The sequence below is a fragment of the Cherax quadricarinatus genome, unplaced genomic scaffold (assembly GCF_038502225.1).
Source record: "Cherax quadricarinatus isolate ZL_2023a unplaced genomic scaffold, ASM3850222v1 Contig242, whole genome shotgun sequence".
NCBI classification, from domain to species: Eukaryota; Metazoa; Arthropoda; class Malacostraca; order Decapoda; family Parastacidae; genus Cherax; species Cherax quadricarinatus.
In genome coordinates this window covers 39,970-61,643 of record NW_027195268.1, presented here as the reverse complement: position 1 = coordinate 61,643, position 21,674 = coordinate 39,970, and the positions used below count along the sequence as shown (strand labels likewise).

Genomic DNA, 21,674 nt, shown 5'->3' with positions numbered 1-21,674 from the left:
CGTAAACTTTCGTTTACTTGTATTTGAAGTTTTTTTTTTTCCACGTAACTTATGTGGCCTATGAGACCAAAGTAAGGTGCAATGTACATATATGTACACTTGTATACAACACAATAAGCACACAAACATAATTATCAATATATTGTTTACAAAACTTTTTAAAAAAAAACAAGCAATACAAAAAGTTGTTTATTACTATTGTTCTATAATATATATACCAATGTACAGTCACCGAACATGTTCCTAGAAGTTCTGCAGCTTGTGTAACTCTTTGAAACATGTTTTCATACACAACGGTGTTTTACACTCCTCACACATAAAACCAGTGTGTGTGCATTTTTGTGGACTTTTTTTTTTATGTGCAAAGACAAAACACCTCGTCTGAGCAGTTTTCTTCAAAGTATTAGCAGGCAGTTGTGTTATGTAGTTATCCTAGGTAAACTGTCGTGTGTCATCATTCCTTCCTTCCTGCATTCCTTTCCTACCTTCCTTCCTACATTCCTTCGTCTTTCCTTACTTTTTTCCTTCCTTTCATCTCGTCCTTCCTTCATTCCTGCCTTCCATTCCTGCCTTCCATTCTTCCTTCCTTCTGGTTTCTATAATATATATACACATATATAGTCACTGGATACTTTCATATAACTGCTGTTATCTTCAATAAGCAAGCTTGTCTTGTGTGCAAGTGTGTGGCTTAATATTTATGGTTTATGCTGATTTTCTGTGAAAACTAGAGGATAGTCCAGGGAAGAATGAAATATCGTCTGAAGTACCTCTCTAAATTACGAGCTAGTATTAAAACACAAAACTATTTACTAGAACTCACAAACAAAAATGTGTAGAAAACAAGGACTACCTTGGAAAATACAGATGAAAAAAGTGAAAAATAAAGAAAATAAAACCATGGAAAAAATACTAATAAAAAGAATTAAGGTAGAAACAATGCATATATTTGCTACAATAAGAATATACAAACATGATTCTATAATTTACAAATACTTACCATTTCCCAGTCCACATCTGGATGACCTGGCCAGAACTCTCTGACTGTGAAGAGAAGGTCTAATGTCTCCCTTCGATTCCAATCTCCACCCCCTTCACTAGCCCACCATTCATCTGGAAAAGTACAGCTTACTACATGACAGACAACTAAACTTTCACAATTCCTTACACTGAATGACCTACAATGGTTTAATACTTCATGAAATATTACACACATCATACTTTAACAATATATGACATGGAATCAAGAGATGTTTACAGTATAAGCCAGTTAATAATTCACTGAATAATGATGGTTTTAGTTTATGTTTAAAACATGTACAGTGGACCCTTGGTTTTCCTGAGCCTCAGTTTTCGTGAATTTTGGTCACTGGCAACTTTTCTTCAAAATATAGCCTTGGTTTTCGTGATTTCCCTTGGATTTCGGCGGTCATATGATACATGTCCCAGTGGCCCCATGTACACAAAACCTCCCACAGAAGCATTCAAGAGTCAGTCTGGCACTGTTTCTCGGTGAGTGAGCATCACCCCCACGTTCATACAAAACATTTCGTAATAATCCATTGTTTTTGTGCTTGCAACTGCTAAATAAGCCACCATGGGCCCAAAGAAAGCTCCTAGTGCCTGCTCTTTGGTAAAGAAGGTTGTGGAATATACTGTGGCATTGGGGAATTCCATGGGGTTGGATGTGAGTGGCCAGGATGTTGAAGAGTTGGTGGAGGACGACAGTGAAGAGCTAACCGCTGAAGAGCTGCAACAGCAACAGACCACAGCTGAGGAAACTGCTTCACAGGAGGAGGAACAGAGAGGGAAGAAGATGCCTTCTTCAAAGATTAAGGACATTTGTGCAAAGTGGAGCGAGGTGCAAACGTTCGTGGAGGAACACCATCCTAACAAGGCTGTTGTAGGCCGTGTCTGTGACATGTTCAATGACAATGCCTTGTTCCATTTTAACCCTTTCAGGGTCCGTCCTGTAGATCTACGGCTTTACGGTGAGTGTCCAAACCGTAGATCTACGCCATGAGCTCAGCTCACTCTGATAAACTGTGAGTGTACATTTGGGCCTAGATATGAGAGAATACATCTATGTGGTATGTGTGCACCACATAAAACAGATCCTGCAGCACACTGTGTATAATGAGAGAAAACACTGAAATCATGATTTTTCGATTAAAACAGCGACTTTGCAGTGTTTTTTCGTATGTTTTTTATAGTTGTATTTGCGATTTCTTGGTCTCATTTGATAGAATGGAAGACATATTACAGAAATAGAGATGATTTTGATTGGTTTTAGCACTGGAAATGGCTTGAAACTGAGCTCAAAGTAGCAGAAATGTTAAATTTTTGCAGATATTCAAGAGTAAACAAACGACCTCACACATCTAATACACGTCAGCTGGTGGGTCTAATTTACATTCACAAATATGGTGATGATATTTATACAATTATTACAGTATTGCATAACAGTAAATCTTCTATTTTTTGGTGTGAATAAAAATTCATTATGTGAATAAAAAATCAAAATGGAATTTATTTGTAAAGCCTCAAAATGTAACTAATGAACAGAGGAAATGTTAGTTTAGTTCCAGGAATACCTACATTGTTTATTCTGGAGCCTATTTTGAAATTGGAATATTTTGAACTTTGTGTTAAATTGGCCAAATTAACAATTTCCGATCACTTTATTTTGTAGTTGAAACAGTTGACTTGGCGATTTCTTGTGCTCAATTGATAGAATAGAAGTAATACTAGTGAAATAGCTAAGAATTTGGTTGATTGGAATAATGTAATTGGCCTAAAATGGGAGTCAAAGTCGGCAAAATCGCCGATTCGTAAATATCGCTGACACATCAAAATTCGCGAGAGCATAATTTCGTCAATTTTCCACCAAATTTCGTACTTTTTGTTTTATTACCTTCACAAAAAGATTCTCTACGATTTCATAAGAAAAAATAACAAATTTTTTTTTTGAAAATTCTTGGACACTGGGGCACCACTTCAGATTTGGGCCTTGGACCCTGAAAGGGTTAAGCAAATCTTAAAGATATGCCAGAAACAGAGCTCTCTGGAACAATTTTTTGAGTGACAGGGGTCCAGTGACTCTCAAGCTGGTCCTAGTGCCATTAAAAAACAAAAAAGGGAAGAACCCCAGATAAGGACTTGGTACCTAAAGTCTTTATGGAAGGGGATTCCCTATCCAAACAATAATAACTTCTCCTCCCTCTCCCAGGACTTGGTACCTAAAGTCTTTATGGAAGGGGATTCCCTTTCCAAACAATAGTAACTTCTCCTCCCTCTCCCCTACCCCCATCTTCCATACACCAACAAGAGTCTTCAATAAAGGTAAGTGTGATGTTATTATTGTTTTATATTCATTTGTCATTCTTTTCTGTATGTAAATCTATATTTAACCCTTTGAGGGTCGACAGGCCCTCTCCGAAACTCGTTCTCAGGGTCAGCCAAATTTAAAAAAAAAGAAAAAATTATTTTCTCTTATGAAAAAATAGAGAATCTTTTCCCAATCATAAGGACACCAAAATTTGATGGAAAACTTACAGAATTATGCTCTCGCAAAGTTAGCGGTCTCGGCGATGTTTACGCATTGGCGATTTTGCCCACTTTGAGCCCCATTTTCGGCCAATTCCACTGTACTAGTCGACAAAAAACATAAATATTTCGATAGAACTCCATTTTTTCTATCGAATGGGTGCAAGAAACCACCCATTTATGAAATTCAGCTATCCAGTACAGTGGTCAGAATTTAGCAATTTTGCCAATTTCACACAAATTTCAAAAGATGCCAATTTCCGAATAGGATCCAGAATAAACAAGAAAGACATTCCAGGCACTAAAATGACATTTCCTCTGGTCATTAGTCACGTCTCAAGGCCCCTCTTATATTCTTTTGCTTTCCACTTCGAATATTTATTCTCACAAAAAATATAAGATTTACTGTTTTGCAGACTACTGCATTAGTGTAAAAAATGGTATAAATATTATTGGTGCACTTGCGAAAGAATATTAGACTCACCAGTTGACGTGTATTGCACGCTTGACACGATTTGTTTACTTTTGAAATTTGGTAAAAATCGAACATTTCTGCTACTTTGAGCTCAATTTCAAGGTACCTTTCATTGTAAAACCAGTCAAAATCATCTCAATTTCTGTAATATATCTTCCATTCTATAAAATGAGACCAAGAAAACTAGAATACAACAATATCATACGAAAATACAGTGCAAAGTCGCTGTTTTATTCCAAAAAAATGGTCAAAGTTTTTTTTTCCTCATTAGAACATAAGAACGAAGGAACACTGCAGAAGGCCTACTGGCCCATGCGAGGCAGGTCCAAGTCTCCTACCGGCTTAAGCCAATGCACCCAACCTAGTCAGGTCAGGTCACATTGACTTAAGGGAGGAACACGGCAACCGACCTGGTAGCACAAGCTATCAGGTCTAACTCACACCCACCCACATCCACTCATGTATTTATCCAACCTATTTTTAAAGCTACACAACGTTCTGGCCTCTATAACGGTACTTGGGAGTTTGTTCCACTCATCCACAACTCTATTACCAAACCAGTACTTTCCTATATCCTTCCTGAATCTGAATTTTTCCAACTTAAAACCATTGCTGCGAGTCCTGTCTAGGCTAGATATTTTCAGCACACTATTTACATCCCCTTTATTTATTCCTGTCTTCCACTTATACACCTCAATCATATCCCCCCTAATTCTACGTCTTTCTAGAGAGTGCAGATTCAGGGCCCTTAGTCTATCCTCATAGGGAAGGTTTCTGATACATGGGATCAACTTTGTCATCCTCCTTTGTACATTTTCCAGAGAATTTATATCCATTCTGTAATACGGTGACCAAAACTGTGCAGCATAATCTAAATGAGGCCTAACCAAGGATGTATAGAGTTGAAGAACAACCTGAGGACTCCTATTATTTATGCTTCTTGATATGAAGCCAAGGATTCTATTAGCTTTATTGCGAACACTTATGCACTGTTGTCTTGGTTTCAGATTACTGCTAACCAGAACTCCTAAATCTTTTTCGCAATCCGTAATATTAAGATCTACATTATTTAGTTTATATGTGGCATGGTTATTGTCCTGTCCAACATTTAGAACTTTGCATTTGTCTATATTAAACTGCATCTGCCACTTCTCCGACCACTGCATCAGTCTATTCAAATCTTCCTGGAGTGCTCGAATGTCCTCGTCAGAATGAATTCGACGGCCTATTTTGGTGTCATCGGCAAACTTGCCGATGTCGCTCTTTATGCCCTCATCTATGTCGTTTATGTAGATTGTGAACAGCAGGGGGCCCAACACTGACCCCTGTGGAACACCGCTCGTGACACTTCCCCACTCTGATTTCTCCCCATTTATGCAAACTCTCTGCTGCCTATTTGTCAACCATGCCTCTATCCAGGAAAAAATTTCTCCTCCTATTCCATGTGCTTTAATTTTCCTCAATAGTCTCTGATGTGGGACCCTGTCAAAAGCCTTACTGAAGTCCATATACACAATATCATATTCATTACCATGATCTACCTCCTCAAATACCTTAGTGAAAAAAGTTAATAAATTCGTAAGGCACTGTGTGCTGCAGGATTTTTTTTAGACTGTGCACACTGACCACATAGACCCATTCTTTCATATGAAGGCCTACCAGCTTTCTCCCACTAGATTTGAGGGTGCTAGAATTTAGGCGTACTAGTACGTCAAAAACCCTGGGTCGTAAGCCGTACTAGTACGGCCGAAACCCTCAAAGGGTTTAATCTCTAAAAATATTATTTTTTGTTAATACCTTTGGATTTACATTATTTCTTATGGAGGAAATGGTTTCGGTTTTCGTAAATTTCGGTTTTCGGCAGACTCTCTGGAACGGATTAATCACAAAAACCAAGGGTTCACTGTATTTCTAATTAATTTGGGATGCAGAATTCAAATTTGGATTCACGTTTTGCTTCAATATGTATAGGCACTATGAATAAGAACCCCACAGTGAACAATTTCAGCGAAACACATACAGAGAAAAGATACAATCCGTTTGATGAGTGACGAATGCTAGATACTAGTGCATGAGAGCGATACTGAACAAAACAAAAAAACCTGAAAACTGTGAAGTAAATATGTTTGAATGGCTAGGAATTCTGTTATATTTGTTATGCATACATATAATGAATTTATGCAATTGCAGACAGGCGATCTTAACAATGCAAAACAAGCCACCAGGGGGAAGGGGGTGGAATGAATTTTATGTTAAGATCAGTTTTAGTCACTGCATGCATAATACACAATATTTATGCATAACATAATATGTTAGTTAATATACATCATGTGGTTCTTCAATCTTAACCCTTTCACTGGCCAACATGTAGAACTGGGACACAGAGGCCAGGGTCCATCACTAGTTGCATGTTGTGAGCTCAGCTCACTCAGATAAGGTATGAGCAGTAAATTTTGGCCTAGATACAGTGGAACCTTGACTTACGTGTTTAACCCTTTCAGGGTCCAAGGCCAAAATCTGAAGTGGTGCTCCAGTGTCCAAGAAATTTTGAAAAAAAAAAAAAAAAAAAAAAATTTTTTCTTACAGAATTAAAGAGCATATTTTTGTGAAGGTAATAAGACAAAAAAAATAAAAATCTGATCAGTACTTACCGAGATACAGTGCCAAGAAATTTGTCAAAAATGATGTGGTGGCGGCAACATCGACGAATTCCACATACGCACATTACATTATTTTGTGGTTTTAGTTGTTTTTTCTTTTCTTTTCCAATTTTTTTCTATTCCTACTAACATTTGGGGCCTGAGAGACCAATACTGTATATAATGTATATATATAAACTCACTGTATTGAACACAATAACCTCACTAAAGTTATTATCATATTATTGTTTACCACTGTTGTTTATTACAATAAACATGCACAAATATTGTATAATACTAATGTTCTATCATATATTTACATATTTACAATCACTGGACATGGTATTAGAACTGCTGGAGCTTGTGGAACTCCTTGAAACAAGGCACCATGCACAGAGGCACCTTACATTCCTCACACATAAACCGAGTGTCTTTGCGTCTTTGTTGCCGTCGTTTTGTTTGTGCACACTCTCTCCAGATAAACTCTCCAGAAACAGACAGTGCATCTCTTCTGAGCAAATTTCTTCTGAGTTGAAGGAAGCTGTATTATGAAATGATCACCTTCTCTCCTCAAACGCTTGGGTATATCCTGAGGAATTCGAGGACCATGTTGTATAGCAGGTGTTGTTACCTGGTACTTCATTATGAGTTGTCTGACAACAGACAAACAAAATTCACCATACGGTGGTCTGTTGCCAGTCTTTATTTGGTACATATTATATGCATTGAGCATTGAAATGTCCATGAGATGGAAGAAAAGTTTCATGTACCACTTGTAACTCTTACAAACACAGTCAACAAAACCAATCTGCATGTCACACTTGTCAACCAAGCGCATGTTTTGTGTATAATCAATCACTGACACTGGTTTTCGAATACGTTCATTAGTCACTCAATCAACTTTGCCACTGTCTTGCATTTCATTACGGTGAATGGTTGTCAACAATGTGACATCTCGTTTGTCATGCCACCGTAATGCCATGATGTCATTGGCAGTAAACACCTGCACGTCATCACCACGAGCACCTGCGTTGAGCCTGGGCATATGTTTACAATTAGAACGCACTGTGCCACACACATCTGTCTTGTTCACTCGCATGAAATCACTGTGTACCAGTTATCGGTATATAATGTATGCCCCTTACCAAGATAAGGTGCCATCATGTTTCCCACTACGTCACCTGAGATACCCAATAACATCTTGGTATCTTTCAATGTTTTACTACCCGTGTATACAACAATATCCAACACCAGGCCACTGTCACAATCACTGAGTACAAACAGTTTTATACCAAAGCGTTTCCTCTTGCTCGGTATATACTGCTTGAATGACAGTCTACCTTTGAACAAAATCAAAGACTCGTCAATTACAAGATTCTTGAATGGATAAAAGCATTTCTAATCTTGTATAACCTGTCACTTCTGTCAGGCCTGGTTTTGTCAGAGAAGTGCAACATACGTAAGAGTAAGATAAACCTGTTCACTGGTATGATTTCACTGAAGACCGGGGTAGAAATTAGCCGATCTGTGGACCAGTATGCTTTTATATTATGCTTATAGACGTGAGGCGTAAGCATTATTGTTGCAAAAAGCAAATACATTTCTGCAACAGTCGTCTCTTTCCACCTGTGTAATCTTGACTGTGGTGATAAGATCGTATTTGCCATGGTGTACTCAAAATACTTATTACTTTCCCTGGCAATAATTTCCATCAATGGCTGGTCAAAGAATAATTCAAAGAATTCCAGTTCATTGGCCGTGGTTCCAAGGGGACAAGTAGGTAGAATTCCACTTTGAGAGTCATCAAAGTGGTGAGGCTTGGGAACAAAATTGGGATTTTGCTGCCAATTCCACATACGGATTTCTGGTGGATACTGGACATCATAGGCTGGTTGTACGGGTGGTTGTGGTTGTGGCGGGCTGGTGGCTGACGCTCTGCTTTGTCCTTGAACTGACGAGTCAGCAGCGTGGGTCCCAGCGTGGCACGGTGAGTCACGCATGGCGGTGCCACTACCATCACCACTAACACCATCCACTGATGCCTGTAGTCTATCCATGCCAAGTGTAGCCACATCATCCTCACTATCACTACCTAAAACTGGTGTAGGGCCATGGGATGTACTCCGGGATGTACTCCGTCCCCTGGGCACAGCATAGGGTACACTACCCGAGCGCATGCGGTGGTGAACATACCGACGCTTCACTGGTGAATATGATTCCTCACTATCACTACTCGAATGATCGTCGAGCGCAATAAAATCACAATCCACGTCACTATCATCGTCATTACAGTGGACCCCCGCATACCGATTTTAATCCGTGCAAGAGGGCTCATTGGTATGCGAAATAATCGGTATGCGAATGAATTTTCCCCATAAGAAATAATGGAAATAAAATTAATCCGTGCAAGACACCCAAAAGTATGAAAAAAAAATTGTTACCACGTGAAATATACATTTTCCTACACACAAAGAGAAGGATACATGCACAATAGTAGAGTAGTACATGCACAGTATATATTGTGCATGTACTAGTCTACTAAATGAAGAATAAATGACACTTACCTTTATTGAAGATGCAGCAATGACTGATGAGACACTGTGTCCTGGGAGTGCCTTTTCCTCCTGAGTACTGTAGGTCCTGTTTGGTATTTTCTTCCAGAACATGCCTTATCACACTGTGTATGCCACTACGATTCTTAAATCTCTCAAACCAACCTTTGCTGGCTTTAAATTCACCAATATGAGCACTAGTTCCAGGCATTTTTCCCTGTTCACCTGGGTGTTAGTCAACTGGTGTGGGTTGCATCCTGGGGGACAAGATTAAGGACCCCAATGGAAATAAGTTAGACAGTCTTCGATGACACTGACTTTTTTGGGTTATCCTGGGTGGCAAATCCTCTGGGGTTACTTGTTTCTTGGTATATTCTCAATAAGCCACACCAACAACAATGCTACAGCAGCAGCAGACGATGCTACAGCAGCAGCAGCAGCAGACGATGCTACAGCAGCAGCAGACGATGCTACAGCAGCAGCAGCAGCAGACAATGCTACAGCAGCAGCAGACGATGCTACAGCAGCAGCAGACGATGCTACAGCAGCAGCAGCAGCAGCAGACGATGCTACAGCAGCAGCAGACGATGCTACAGCAGCAGCAGACGATGCTACAGCAGCAGCAGCAGCTGACAGTGCTACAGCAGCAGCAGACGATGCTACAGCAGCAGCAGACGATGCTACAGCAGCAGCAGACGATGCTACAGCAGCAGCAGCAGGTGACAGTGCAGCAGCAGCAGCAGCAGCTGTACCACCAATAGTAGCGATGGTTGATTGGGGTTTATTATACAACCTGGCCAGCTCGGAGACACGCACTCCACTTTCATACTTATCAATGATCTTTTTCTTCATCTCTATAGTAATTCTCACCCTTATTGCTGTAGGGTTGGCACTAGAAGCTTTCTTGGGGCCCATGGTCACTTATTTTCCAGATAAAATCACCAAAAACACTGTCATAATACGAAATGTTACGATTGTATGCTTGGATGCTACCGCGGAAGCTGGCTGGTAAACAATGCCACCGGCGGAACATGTGAGGCTGGCTAAGGCGCACATTGGACGCGTCTCGGACGAACAGCGGTGAGCGGGTTTTTGAGCGGTATGCGGGGCAAAATTTTTGCGATTAAAGTGAGCGGTATGCGGAATAAACGGTATGTGATGCCAACGGTATGCGGGGGTCCACTGTACTTAAGTCAGAGGCCTGGCCACGCGAAAATATTAGTTTTCTCTTGCGTTTAGGAACAACCGACCGTGAGTCACGAGTGCCCACACCAGAGGTAGAAGGTCGAGGATCGTCAGGGTTTTCTGCACTATTATCAATATCCTGGTCATTCTTTTCGGTCACTAACTGATCAAAGCCGTAGAATTCGTCTTCATTTCCACTTCCATCAGTGTCAGAACTATCAGATAGGAAGAGGAGAGTCCCAATTTTCCGGGGAGTGAGAGCTGACTTGCGACGAGGCATGGTGAACAAGGGTGACCGAGCCGGCGTTCCCACAATGCTATGCAGGCGCCTAGATTTTTTGTTTATGGCGCACATCCACTGCGCAGACCCATTCTCTCACATGTAGGCCTATGAGCGCTTTCGCACTAAATTTGACGGCGCTAGAATTTTGGCATAGATCTACGGTTTGGACACTCACCGTAAAGCCGTAGATCTACGGGACGGACCCTGAAAGGGTTAATTCGTTCCGTGACCTAGATTGTAACTCAATTTGCTCAAATACCAAATAAATTTTCATCATTTAAATTAACTGAAATGCCATGAATCTGTCCCAGCAGCAGGACAAAGTATTTCAATATAACGCTAATATCAACTCTATGGTTTATTTATTTATTTTTTATTTGGACATAATACTTCTTTTTTTTTTTTAACAAGTCAGCCGTCTCCCACCGAGAAAATACTTTCATCATCATTCAACTCTTTCACCTCACTCACACATAATCACTGTTTCTTGCAGAGGTGCCCAGAATACAAAAGTTTAGAAGTATATACGTGTAAAGATACACAATATACCCCTCCAAACTGCCAATATCCCAAACCCCTCCTTTAGAGTGCAGGCATTGTACTTCCCATCTCCAGGACTCAAGTCCAGCTATATAAAAATAATCGGTTTCCCTGAATCTCTTCACTAAATATTACCCTGCTCACACTCCAACAGATCGTCAGGTCCCAAACACCATTCGTCTCCATTCACTCCTATCGAACACGCTCAGGCACGCCTGCTGGAAGTCCAAACCCCTCGCCCACAAAACCTCCCTTACCCCTTCCTTCCAACCTTCTCGAAGATGACCCTTACCCCGCCTTCCTTCCCTTACAGATTTAAATGCTCTCCATCTCATTCTACTTTGATCCATTCTCTCTAAATGACCAAACCACCTCAACAACCCCTCTTCAGCCCTCTGACTAATACTTTTATTAACTCCACACCTTCTCCTAATTTCCACACTCCAAATTTTCTGCATAATATTTACACCACACACTGCCCTTAGACAGGACATCTCCACTGTCTCCTCGCTGCTGCATTCACAACCCAAGCTTCACACCCATATAAGTGTTGGTACTACTATACTTTCATACATTCCCTTCTTTGCCTCCATAGATAACGATTTTTGTCTCCACACATGCCTCAATGCACCACTCACCTTTTTTCCCTCATCAATTCTATGCTTAATCTCATCCTTCATAAATCCATCCGCCGACACGTCAACTCCCAAGTATCTGAAAACATTCACTTCTTCCATATTACTCCTCCCCAATTTGATATTCAATTTTTCTTTATCTAAATCATTTGATACCCTCATCACCTTACTCTTTTCAACGTTCACTTTCAACTTTCTACCTTTACACACACTCCCAAACTCGTCCACAAACCTTTGCAATTTTTCTTTAGAATCTCCCATAAGCACAGTATCATCAGCAAAAAGCAACTGTGTCACTTCCCATTTTGTATTTGATTCCCCATAATTTAATCCCACCCCTCTCCCGAACACCCTAGCATTTACTTCTTTTACAACCCCATCTATAAATATATTAAACCACCATGGTGACATGACACATCCCTGTCTAAGACCTACTTCTACTGGGAAATAGTCTCCCTCTCTTCTACACACCCTAACCTGAGCCTCACTATCCTCATAAAAGCTCTTTACATCATTTAGTAACTTACCACCTATTCCACATACTTGCAACATCTGCCACATTGCTCCCCTATCCACTCTATCATATGCCTTTTCTAAATCCACAAATGCAATAAAAGCTTCCCTACCTTTATCTAAATACTGTTCACATATATGCTTCTATGTAAACACTTGATCTACACATCCCCTACCCACTCTGAAACCTTCTTGCTCATCCACAATCCTACATTCTGTCTTACCTCTAATTCTTTCAATTATAACCATACCTTACACTTTTTCTGTTTTTTTTTTTATTATTAACATATTAATACACTGGGCAATTCCCACCAAGGCAGAGTGGCCCAAAAAAGAAAAACATTCACCATCATTCACTCCATCACTGTTTTGCCAGAAGGGTGCTTTACACTACAGTTTTTAAACTGCAACATTAACATCCCTCCTTCAGAGTGCAGGCACTGTACTTCCCATCTCCAGGACTCAAGTCCGGCCTGCCGGTTTCCCTGAATCCCTTCATAAATGTTACTTTGCTCACACTCCAACAGCACGTCAAGTATTAATAACCATTTGTCTCCATTCACTCCTATCAAACACGCTCACGCATGCTTGCTGGAAGTCCAAGCCCCTCGCACACAAAACCTCCTTTACCCCCTACCCCACCTTCCTTCCACTACAGACTGATACATTCTTGAAGCAATTCTGTTTCGTTGCATTCTCTCTACATGTCCGAACCACCTCAACAACCCTTCCTCAGCCCTCTGGACAACAGTTTTGGTAATCCCGCACCTCCTCCTAACTTCCAAACTACGAATTCTCTGCATTATATTCACACCACACATTGCCCTCAGACATGACATCTCCACTGCCTCCAGCCTTCTCCTAGCTGCAACATTCATCACCCATGCTTCACACCCATATAAGAGCGTTGGTAAAACTATACTCTCATACATTCCCCTCTTTGCCTCCAAGGACAAAGTTCTTTGTCTCCACAGACTCCTAAGTGCACCACTCACCCTTTTCCCCTCATCAGTTCTATGATTCACCTCATCTTTCATAGACCCATCAGCTGACACGTCCACTCCCAAATATCTGAATACATTCACCACCTCCATACTCACTCCCTCCAATCTGATATCCAATCTTTCATCACCTAATCTTTTTGCTATCCTCATAACCATACTCTTTCCTGTATTCACTTTTAATTTTCTTCTTTTGCATACCCTACCAAATTCATCCACCAACCTCTGCAACTTCTCTTCAGAATCTCCCAAGAGCACAGTGTCATCAGCAAAGAGCAACTGTGACAACTCCCACTTAATGTGCGATTCTTTATCTTTTAACTCCACGCCTCTTGCCAAGACCCTTGCATTTACTTCTCTTACAACCCCATCTATAAATATATTAACCCTTTGACTGTCGCAACCCCCAATCCTGAGGTGTCTCCTGGTGTCGCAAAATTTAAAAAAAAAAAAAAAAAAATTATTTTTTCTTATGAAATGATAGAGAATCTTTTCCCGATTGTAATAACACCAAAAAAAACGAAATTTGATGGAAAACTGACGGAATTATGCTCTCGCAAAGTTAGCGACCTCAGCGATGTTTACAAATCGACGATTTCGCCAACTTTGAGCCCTATTTTCAGCTAATTCCATAGTTCCAGTCGCCCAAACTCATAGCTATTTCTTTAGAACTCCATTTTTTCTATCGATTGAGCACAAGAAACTGCCCATTTACCGATTTTAACTACCTAATAATGTGATCAGAAATTTCTAATTTGGCCAATTTCACGAAAACTAAAAAATACGACGATTTCAAAATAAGGTCCAGAATGAACAATGCAGACATTCCTGGCTCGAAAATAACATTTTCTTTGTTCATCAGTCACATCTCCAGTCCCCTCTGATATTATTGTTGCTTTCAATTTTGAATTTTTATTCAAACAAAAAATAGGAGACTTACTATTATGCAGACTACTGCAATACTGTAATAATTGTATAAATAACATCAACCCATTCGTGACTGCATATTAGAATGGCTAATTGGACATTTATTGGAAAATGGCATCATTTGTTTACTTTTGAACATTGGCAAAAATCAAACATTTCCCCTACTTTGAGCTCCATTTCTAGGTTCTTTTTATAGTAAAATCAATCAAAATCACCTCTATTTCTATAATGTTTTCCATTCTATCAAACGAGACCAAGAAAATGAGAATACAACCATAAATACTATACGAAAATAGACCACAAAGTTGGCAATTTAATTAAAAAAAACGGTCAGAGTTTTTTTTTTCTCATTATGCACTGCGTGCTCCAGGATTTTTTTCATATGGTGCACACTGACCACACAGACCCATTCTCTCACATGTGGGCCTACCAGCTTTCTCCTGCTTGATTTGAAGCTGCTAGAATTTATGAGTATATATACGTCAAACACGGTACCTCGTAAGACGTACATATACGGCCACGACAGTCAAAGGGTTAAACAACCATGGTGACATCACACATCCTTGTCTAAGGCCTACTTTTACTGGGAAATAATCTCCCTCTTTCCTACATACTCTAACTTGAGCCTCACTATCCTCGTAAAAACTCTTCACTGCTTTCAGTAATCTACCTCCTACACCATACACCTGCAACATCTGCCACATTGCCCCCCTATCCACCCTGTCATACGCCTTTTCCAAATCAATAAATGCCACAAAAACCTCTTTAGCCTTATCTAAATACTGTTCACTTACATGTTTCACTGTAAACACCTGGTCCACACACCCTTTGCCTTTCCTAAAGCCTCCTTGTTCATCTGCTATCCTATTCTCCATCTTACTCTTAATTCTTTCAATAATAACTCTACCATACACTTTACCAGGTATACTCAACAGACTTATCCCCCTATAATTTTTGCACTCTCTTTTGTCCCCTTTGCCTTTATACAAAGGAACTATGCATGCTCTCTGCCAATCCCTAGGTACCTTACCCTCTTCCAGACATTTATTAAATAATTGCACCAACCACTCCAAAACTATATCCCCACCTGCTTTTAACATTTCTATCTTTACCCCATCAATCCCGGCTGCCTTACCCCTTTTCATTTTACCTACTGCCTCACAAACTTCCCCCACACTCACAACTGGCTCTTCCTCACTCCTACAATATGTTATTCCTCCTTGCCCTATACACGAAATCACAGCTTCCCTATCTACATCAACATTTAACAATTCCTCAAAATAATCCCTCCACCTTTCCAATACCTCTAACTCTTCATTTAATAGCTCTCCTCTCCTATTTTTAACCGACAAATCCATTTGTTCTCTAGGCTTCCTTAACTTGTTAATCTCACTCCAAAACTTTTTCTTATTTTCAACAAAATTTGTTGATAACATCTCACCCACTCTCTCATTTGCTCTCTTTTTACATTGCTTCACCACTCTCTTAACCTCTCTCTTTTTCTCCATATACTCTTCCCTCCTTGCATCACTTCTATTTTGTAAAAACTTCTCATTTGTTAACTTTTTCTCCCTTACTACTCTTTTTACATCATTCCACCAATCGCTCCTCTTCCCTCCCGCACCCACTTTCCTGTAACCACAAACTTCTGCTGAACACTCTAACACTACATTTTTAAACCTACCCCATACCTCTTCGACCCCATTGCCTATGCTCTCATTAGCCCATCTATCCTCCAATAGCTGTTTATATCTTACCTTAACTGCCTCCTCTTTTAGTTTATAAACCTTCACCTCTCTCTTCCCTGATGTTTCTATTCTCCTTGTATCCCATCTACCTTTTGCTCTCAGTGTAGCTACAACTAAAAAGTGATCTGATATATCTGTGGCCCCTCTATAAACATGTACATCCTGAAGTCTACTCAACAGTCTTTCATCTACCAATACATAATCCAACAAACTACTGCCATTTCGCCCTACATCATATCTTGTATACTTATTTATCCTCTTTTTCTTAAAATATGTATTACCTATAACTAAACCCCTTTCTATACAAAGTTCAATCAAAGGGCTCCCATTATCATTTACACCTGGCACCCCAAACTTACCTACAACACCCTCTCTAAAAGTCTCTCCTACTTTAAAATTCAGGTCCCCTACCACAATTACTTTCTCACTTGGTTCTAAGGTTCCTATACATTCACTTAACATCTCCCAAAATCTCTCTCTCTCCTCTACATTCCTCTATTCTCCAGGTGCATACACGCTTATTATGACCCACTTTTTGCATCCAACCTTTACTTTAATCCACATAATTCTTGAATTTACACATTCATATTCTCTTTTCTCCTTCCATAACTGATCCTTCAACATTACTGCTACCCCTTCCTTAGCTCTAACTCTCTCAGATACTCCAGATTTAATCCCATTTATTTCCCCCCACCGAAACTCCCCTACCCCCTTCAGCTTTGTGAGGGAAAAGTTCAATAGATAGGAGTAGAGAGGGAATATATATATATATATATATTAACAATAGTTTCATTGCCGGCTACTCGTTAAGGTAGGGTCAGTCTAGCTCCCGATATTCCCACCTTTTCTCCCCCAACCCCTAAATTGATAGTTTGTCTACCGGCTACTAGTTAAGGTAGGGTAAGTCAAGCTCCCGTTTTTCCCGCCTTTTCTCCCCCTCCCTGAAAGTGATAGTTTGACTGCCGGCTGCTTGTTAACCCTTTGACTGTCGAAGGGCCCAATCCTGAAGTGTCTCCTGGTGTCGCAAAATATTCGAAAAAAAAAAAATTATTTTTTCTTATGAAAATGTTAAGATTATTTTTCTGATTGTTTTAGTCCCAAAAAAAAAAATTTCCCATCAGTACTTACCGAGATATAGAGGCATGAAGTTTGCAGAAAATGAGCCGCGTATGGCAACAGCGGCGACTGCCGCTCACCCGGTAAACTTTAGTTTACTTGTATTTGAAGGTTTGTTGTTCTTTTCACTATTTTATTTTTTCACATAACTTATGTGGCCTGTGAGACCAAAGTAAGGTGCAATGTACATATATACACTCGTTGTATACAACACAATAAGCACACAAACATAATTATCAATATACTGTTTACAAAACTTGTTTACAAAAACAAACAATACAAAAAATTGTTTATTACTATTGTTCTATAATATATATACCAATATACAGTCACTGAATATATTCCTAGAAGTTCTGCAGGTTGTGGAACTCTGTGAAACATGGTGTCATACACAGTGGTGTTTTACACTCTCACACATAAAACATGGTGTCATACACAGTGGTGTTTTACACTCTTACACATAAAACATGGTGTCATACACAGTGGTGTTTTACACTCTCACACATAAAACATGGTGTCATACACAGTGGTGTTTTACACTCACACACATAAAACATGGTGTCATACACAGTGGTGTTTTACACTCTCACATATAAAACATGGTGTCATACACAGTGGTGTTTTACACTCTCACACATAAAATCAGTGTGTGTGCATTTTTGTTGAATTTTTTTTTTATGTGCAAAGACAAAACACCTCGTCTGAGCAGTTTTCTTCAAAGTATTTGCAGGCAGTTGTGTTATGTAGTTATCCTAGGTAAATGGTCGTGTGTCATCATTCCTTCCTAATTTCCTTCATTCCTTTCCTACCTGGAGGCTACCTGGAGGGCATTCCACCTCTCTTCCTACATTCCTTCATCTGTCCTTCATTACTTTTTTCCTTCCTTTCATCTAGTCCTTCCTTCATTCCTGCCTTCCCTTCTTGCTTCTGGTTTCTATAATATATATACACATATATAGTCACTAGATACTTTCATAAAACTCCTATTATCACCCTTCAGCAAGCTTGTCTTGTGTGCGAGTGTGTGGCTTATAATTGTTTTGAGTCAGGAGTCGGCAGCTGTCAAAATGACATATTGTCTCATTAGTCACTCCCCCCCCCCCTGCCTGTCAAAACAATGGGGTCGGATGCTGCTTCCCCCTCCATTCTATCTAATTATCTTTCTCCCTCATTCTATCTCTTTCAATCTGTCTCTCTTTCTCTCTCTCTGTCTCACAGGTACACATAAATACAACTATACATTGTGTAAATTACCTAGGATAACCCAAAAAATCCAGACGAAGTGCTATACTCTGCTTGAAGATGTGAGTAAACGTGATGATGACACAGTCTTGTGGCTCTCTCTGAGACAGAGCTAGACGGATAGACAGGGAGTTTGGCAGACAGACAAATAGACAGACAGACAAATGTTTGTTCGTCGTCATCTTCTCCTCCTCCTCCTTCTCCTCCTCCTCCTCCTTCTCCTTCTCCTCCTTCTCCTTCTCCTCCTCCTCCTCCTTCTCCTTCTCCTCCTCCTCCTCCTCCTCCTCCTCCTCCTGGCTCTTGACAGATGGACAGCTGCCCCCCTCCCTCCACCCTCGTTTACCCTCATCAAAGGTCAGCTCTTATCAGATGTTATCTCCCCTTATCTTGTCACTGTCATGGGGTGAACTGTTTTCATGCCTCAAGGGAACATATTATTACATATTATTATTATTATGTATTATTATTATTCTTATTCTTCTTCTTATTCTTCTAATTCTTCTTATTCTTCTTCTTCTTCTTCTTCTTCTTCTTCCTCCTCCTTCCACCTTCCTCCTCCTCCCTCCCTCCTTCCTCCTCCTCCCTCCCACCTCCTCCCTTCTTCCTCCCTCCTGCTTCCTCCCACCTGCTCCCTCCCACCTCCTCCCTCCTTCCTCCTCCCTCCTTCCTCCTTCCTCCTCCCTCCTTCCTCCTCCCTCCTTCTTCCTCCTCCCTCCTACCTCCTCCTCCCTCCTTCCTCCTTCCTTCCTCTTCCTCCTTCCTTCCTCCTCCTCTTCTTCCTCCTCCTCCTCTTCCTCCTCCTCTTCTTCCTCCTCCTCTTCCTCCTCCTCCACCTCCTCCATTGCTTTTGGTCTCAAACTCCTCAAAATCATGAAATTGATCTTCATTGACACTTCCATCTGTGTTAGAGCATCACTTGGGAAGAGAAGAGTCCCAGATTTGCTGGGAAGTCACATATTTCTTACCGCTAGACATGCTGAAAAAGGACGACTGAAATGGTATTCCCACAATGCACCACTGGCTCCCCGATTTTTTTTATATGGTGCACACTGACCATGGAGACCCATTCTCTCATATGTGGGCCTACCAGCTTTCTCCTGCTTGATTTGAAGCCGCTAGAATTTATGCGTATAGATACGTCAAACACGGTATCTCCTATGACGTACATATACGACCACGACAGTCAAAGGGTTAAGGTAGGGTCAGTCTAGCTCCCGCTATCCCTTCCCCTTCCTCTTCCCCCCCCCCCCGAAAAGTGACGTGTGGGGCTCTGGTTAAACAGTAAATCACTAGACTCACAGCTCCCAACTCTACTGTAAGTACATGCCTGCCTTGTATTCTAGTGGATTTATTGGTTGAAAGCTTCACTTTTGATCAATAATAAACTTAGTCTTTTCAGCCTTGCTCTATGTTGACTGTTGTAATAATCACCACATCTTTAAGTATCAGACTTACCATGGAGAGTGATTATTTAAGCAGTGGGTAACCTGTCTATCTTTCCAGCTTGGATGTCAGAGAGGGTCACCTGGCAATCAACGAGTAGAACAGGAGAAGGACTAACGTCCAGAGACTTCTCCAGGTTGTATTGAAGTACCTGTGCACCTGTATGAAATTGCAGGACGTAACTCCACAGCATTGCAGCGGTAAAGAACCTGCTTTCCTGTCTTCGGGATAGAATACTCACTGGTATACTGTGAAGAACTAGCCAGTGGATGGTCACCAACACCTGCGACCCCCCCCCTTATCATCAGCAATGGCTACGGTTTCAACAACAGTGTCACCAACACCAGACACCATTGTAGATATTAGTGTTGAGTTCAAATGTTATTTTATTCATTTCATTTTTCATTTTTCTTTCAAATAGGATATACCTTTCATGTTTTGTTGTTTTATGTTTGATTTAATAAATAGTGTTTATCTTTGTGAATTATTATTTCTTTTTCTATTCATTAATTTTCCTGAGGAGGAGCCAGCCTGAGTAATACTGTCTGAAGTTGTTACAGGGCTGAGTAAGCCTTCACAAGCTTTCTTTCGCTTAGGGCCAGGACATCCAACTTCTTTTCATTCATAACATCAGCAATCATCTGTTTCTTGTCATCCGCACTACATCCACACACATTCAAGCATCCCAGTTTTATAAAGTTTTTCTTCTTCTCTTTTTTAGTAAATGTCTACAGGAGAAGGGGTTACTAGTCCATCGCTCCCGGCATTTTAGTTGCCTCATACGACACACATGGCTTATGGAGGAAAGATTCTTTTCCACTTACCCATGGACAATAGAAGAAATAAAGAAGAACAAGAGCTATTTAGAAAAAAGAGAAAAACCTAGATGTATGTATATATATATGCATGTGCGTGTCTGTGAAGTGTGACCAAAGTGTAAGTAGGAGTAGCAAGATATCTCTGTTATCTAGCATGTTTACTCTAGCGTGTATACTCGGTAAACTTATTCCTCTATTATTTTTACAATCTCTTTTGTCCCCTTCCCTTTATATAAATGGACAATACATACTCTCTGCCAATCCCTAGATACCTTCCCCTCTTTCATACATTTATTAAACAAAAATACCAACCACTCCAACACTATATCCCCCCCTGCTTTTAACATTTCTGTCATGTTCCCATCAGTTCCAGCTACTTTACCCCCTTTCATTCTACGTAATGCCTCACGCACTTTCCCCACACTCACATCCTGTTCTTCACTCCTAAAAGATGGTATACCTCCATGGCCAGTGCATGAAATTACCGCCTCCTTTTCTTCATCGACATTTAAAAGTTTCTCAAAATATTCTTGCCATCTATCCAAAACCTCCTTCTCCCTATCTACTAACTCCCCTACTCTGTTTTTAACCGACAAATCCATTTGGTCCCTAGGCTTTCTTAACTTGTTTAACTCATTCCAAAATTTTTTCTTATTTTCATTAAAATTTCTTGACGGTGTCTCTCCTACTCTATCATCTACTCTCCTATTGCACTCTCTCACGACTCTCTTCGCATTTCTTTTACTCTCGATATACTCTACTCTCCTTATAACACTTCTGCTTTGTAAAAACCTCTCATAAGCTAACTTTTTCTCTTTTATCACACCCTTTACTTCATCATTCCACCAATCACTCCTCTTTTCTCCTACACCCACCCTCCTATAACCACAAACTTTTGCCCCACATTCTAATACTGCATTTTAAAACTATCCCAACCCTCTTCAACCCCCCCCCCCACTACTCATACTTGCACCAGTCCACCTTTCTGCCAATAGTTGCTTGTATCTCACC

The 21,674-nt window shown here is 40.3% G+C and overlaps 1 protein-coding gene across 1 annotated transcript in view; it reads right to left on the bottom strand.

Annotated features, from left to right (window-relative positions):
* Window positions 1–641: 641 nt before the first annotated feature.
* LOC128686075 (uncharacterized) overlaps window positions 642–21,674 on the bottom strand; it is a 51,619-nt gene continuing 30,586 nt past the window's right edge. The window contains exon 3 of the mRNA XM_070080239.1: window positions 642–1,113. Coding sequence (XP_069936340.1) covers window positions 980–1,113 — 134 coding nt within the window. The 3' untranslated portion in view covers window positions 642–979. The remainder of the gene's footprint in view (window positions 1,114–21,674) is intronic.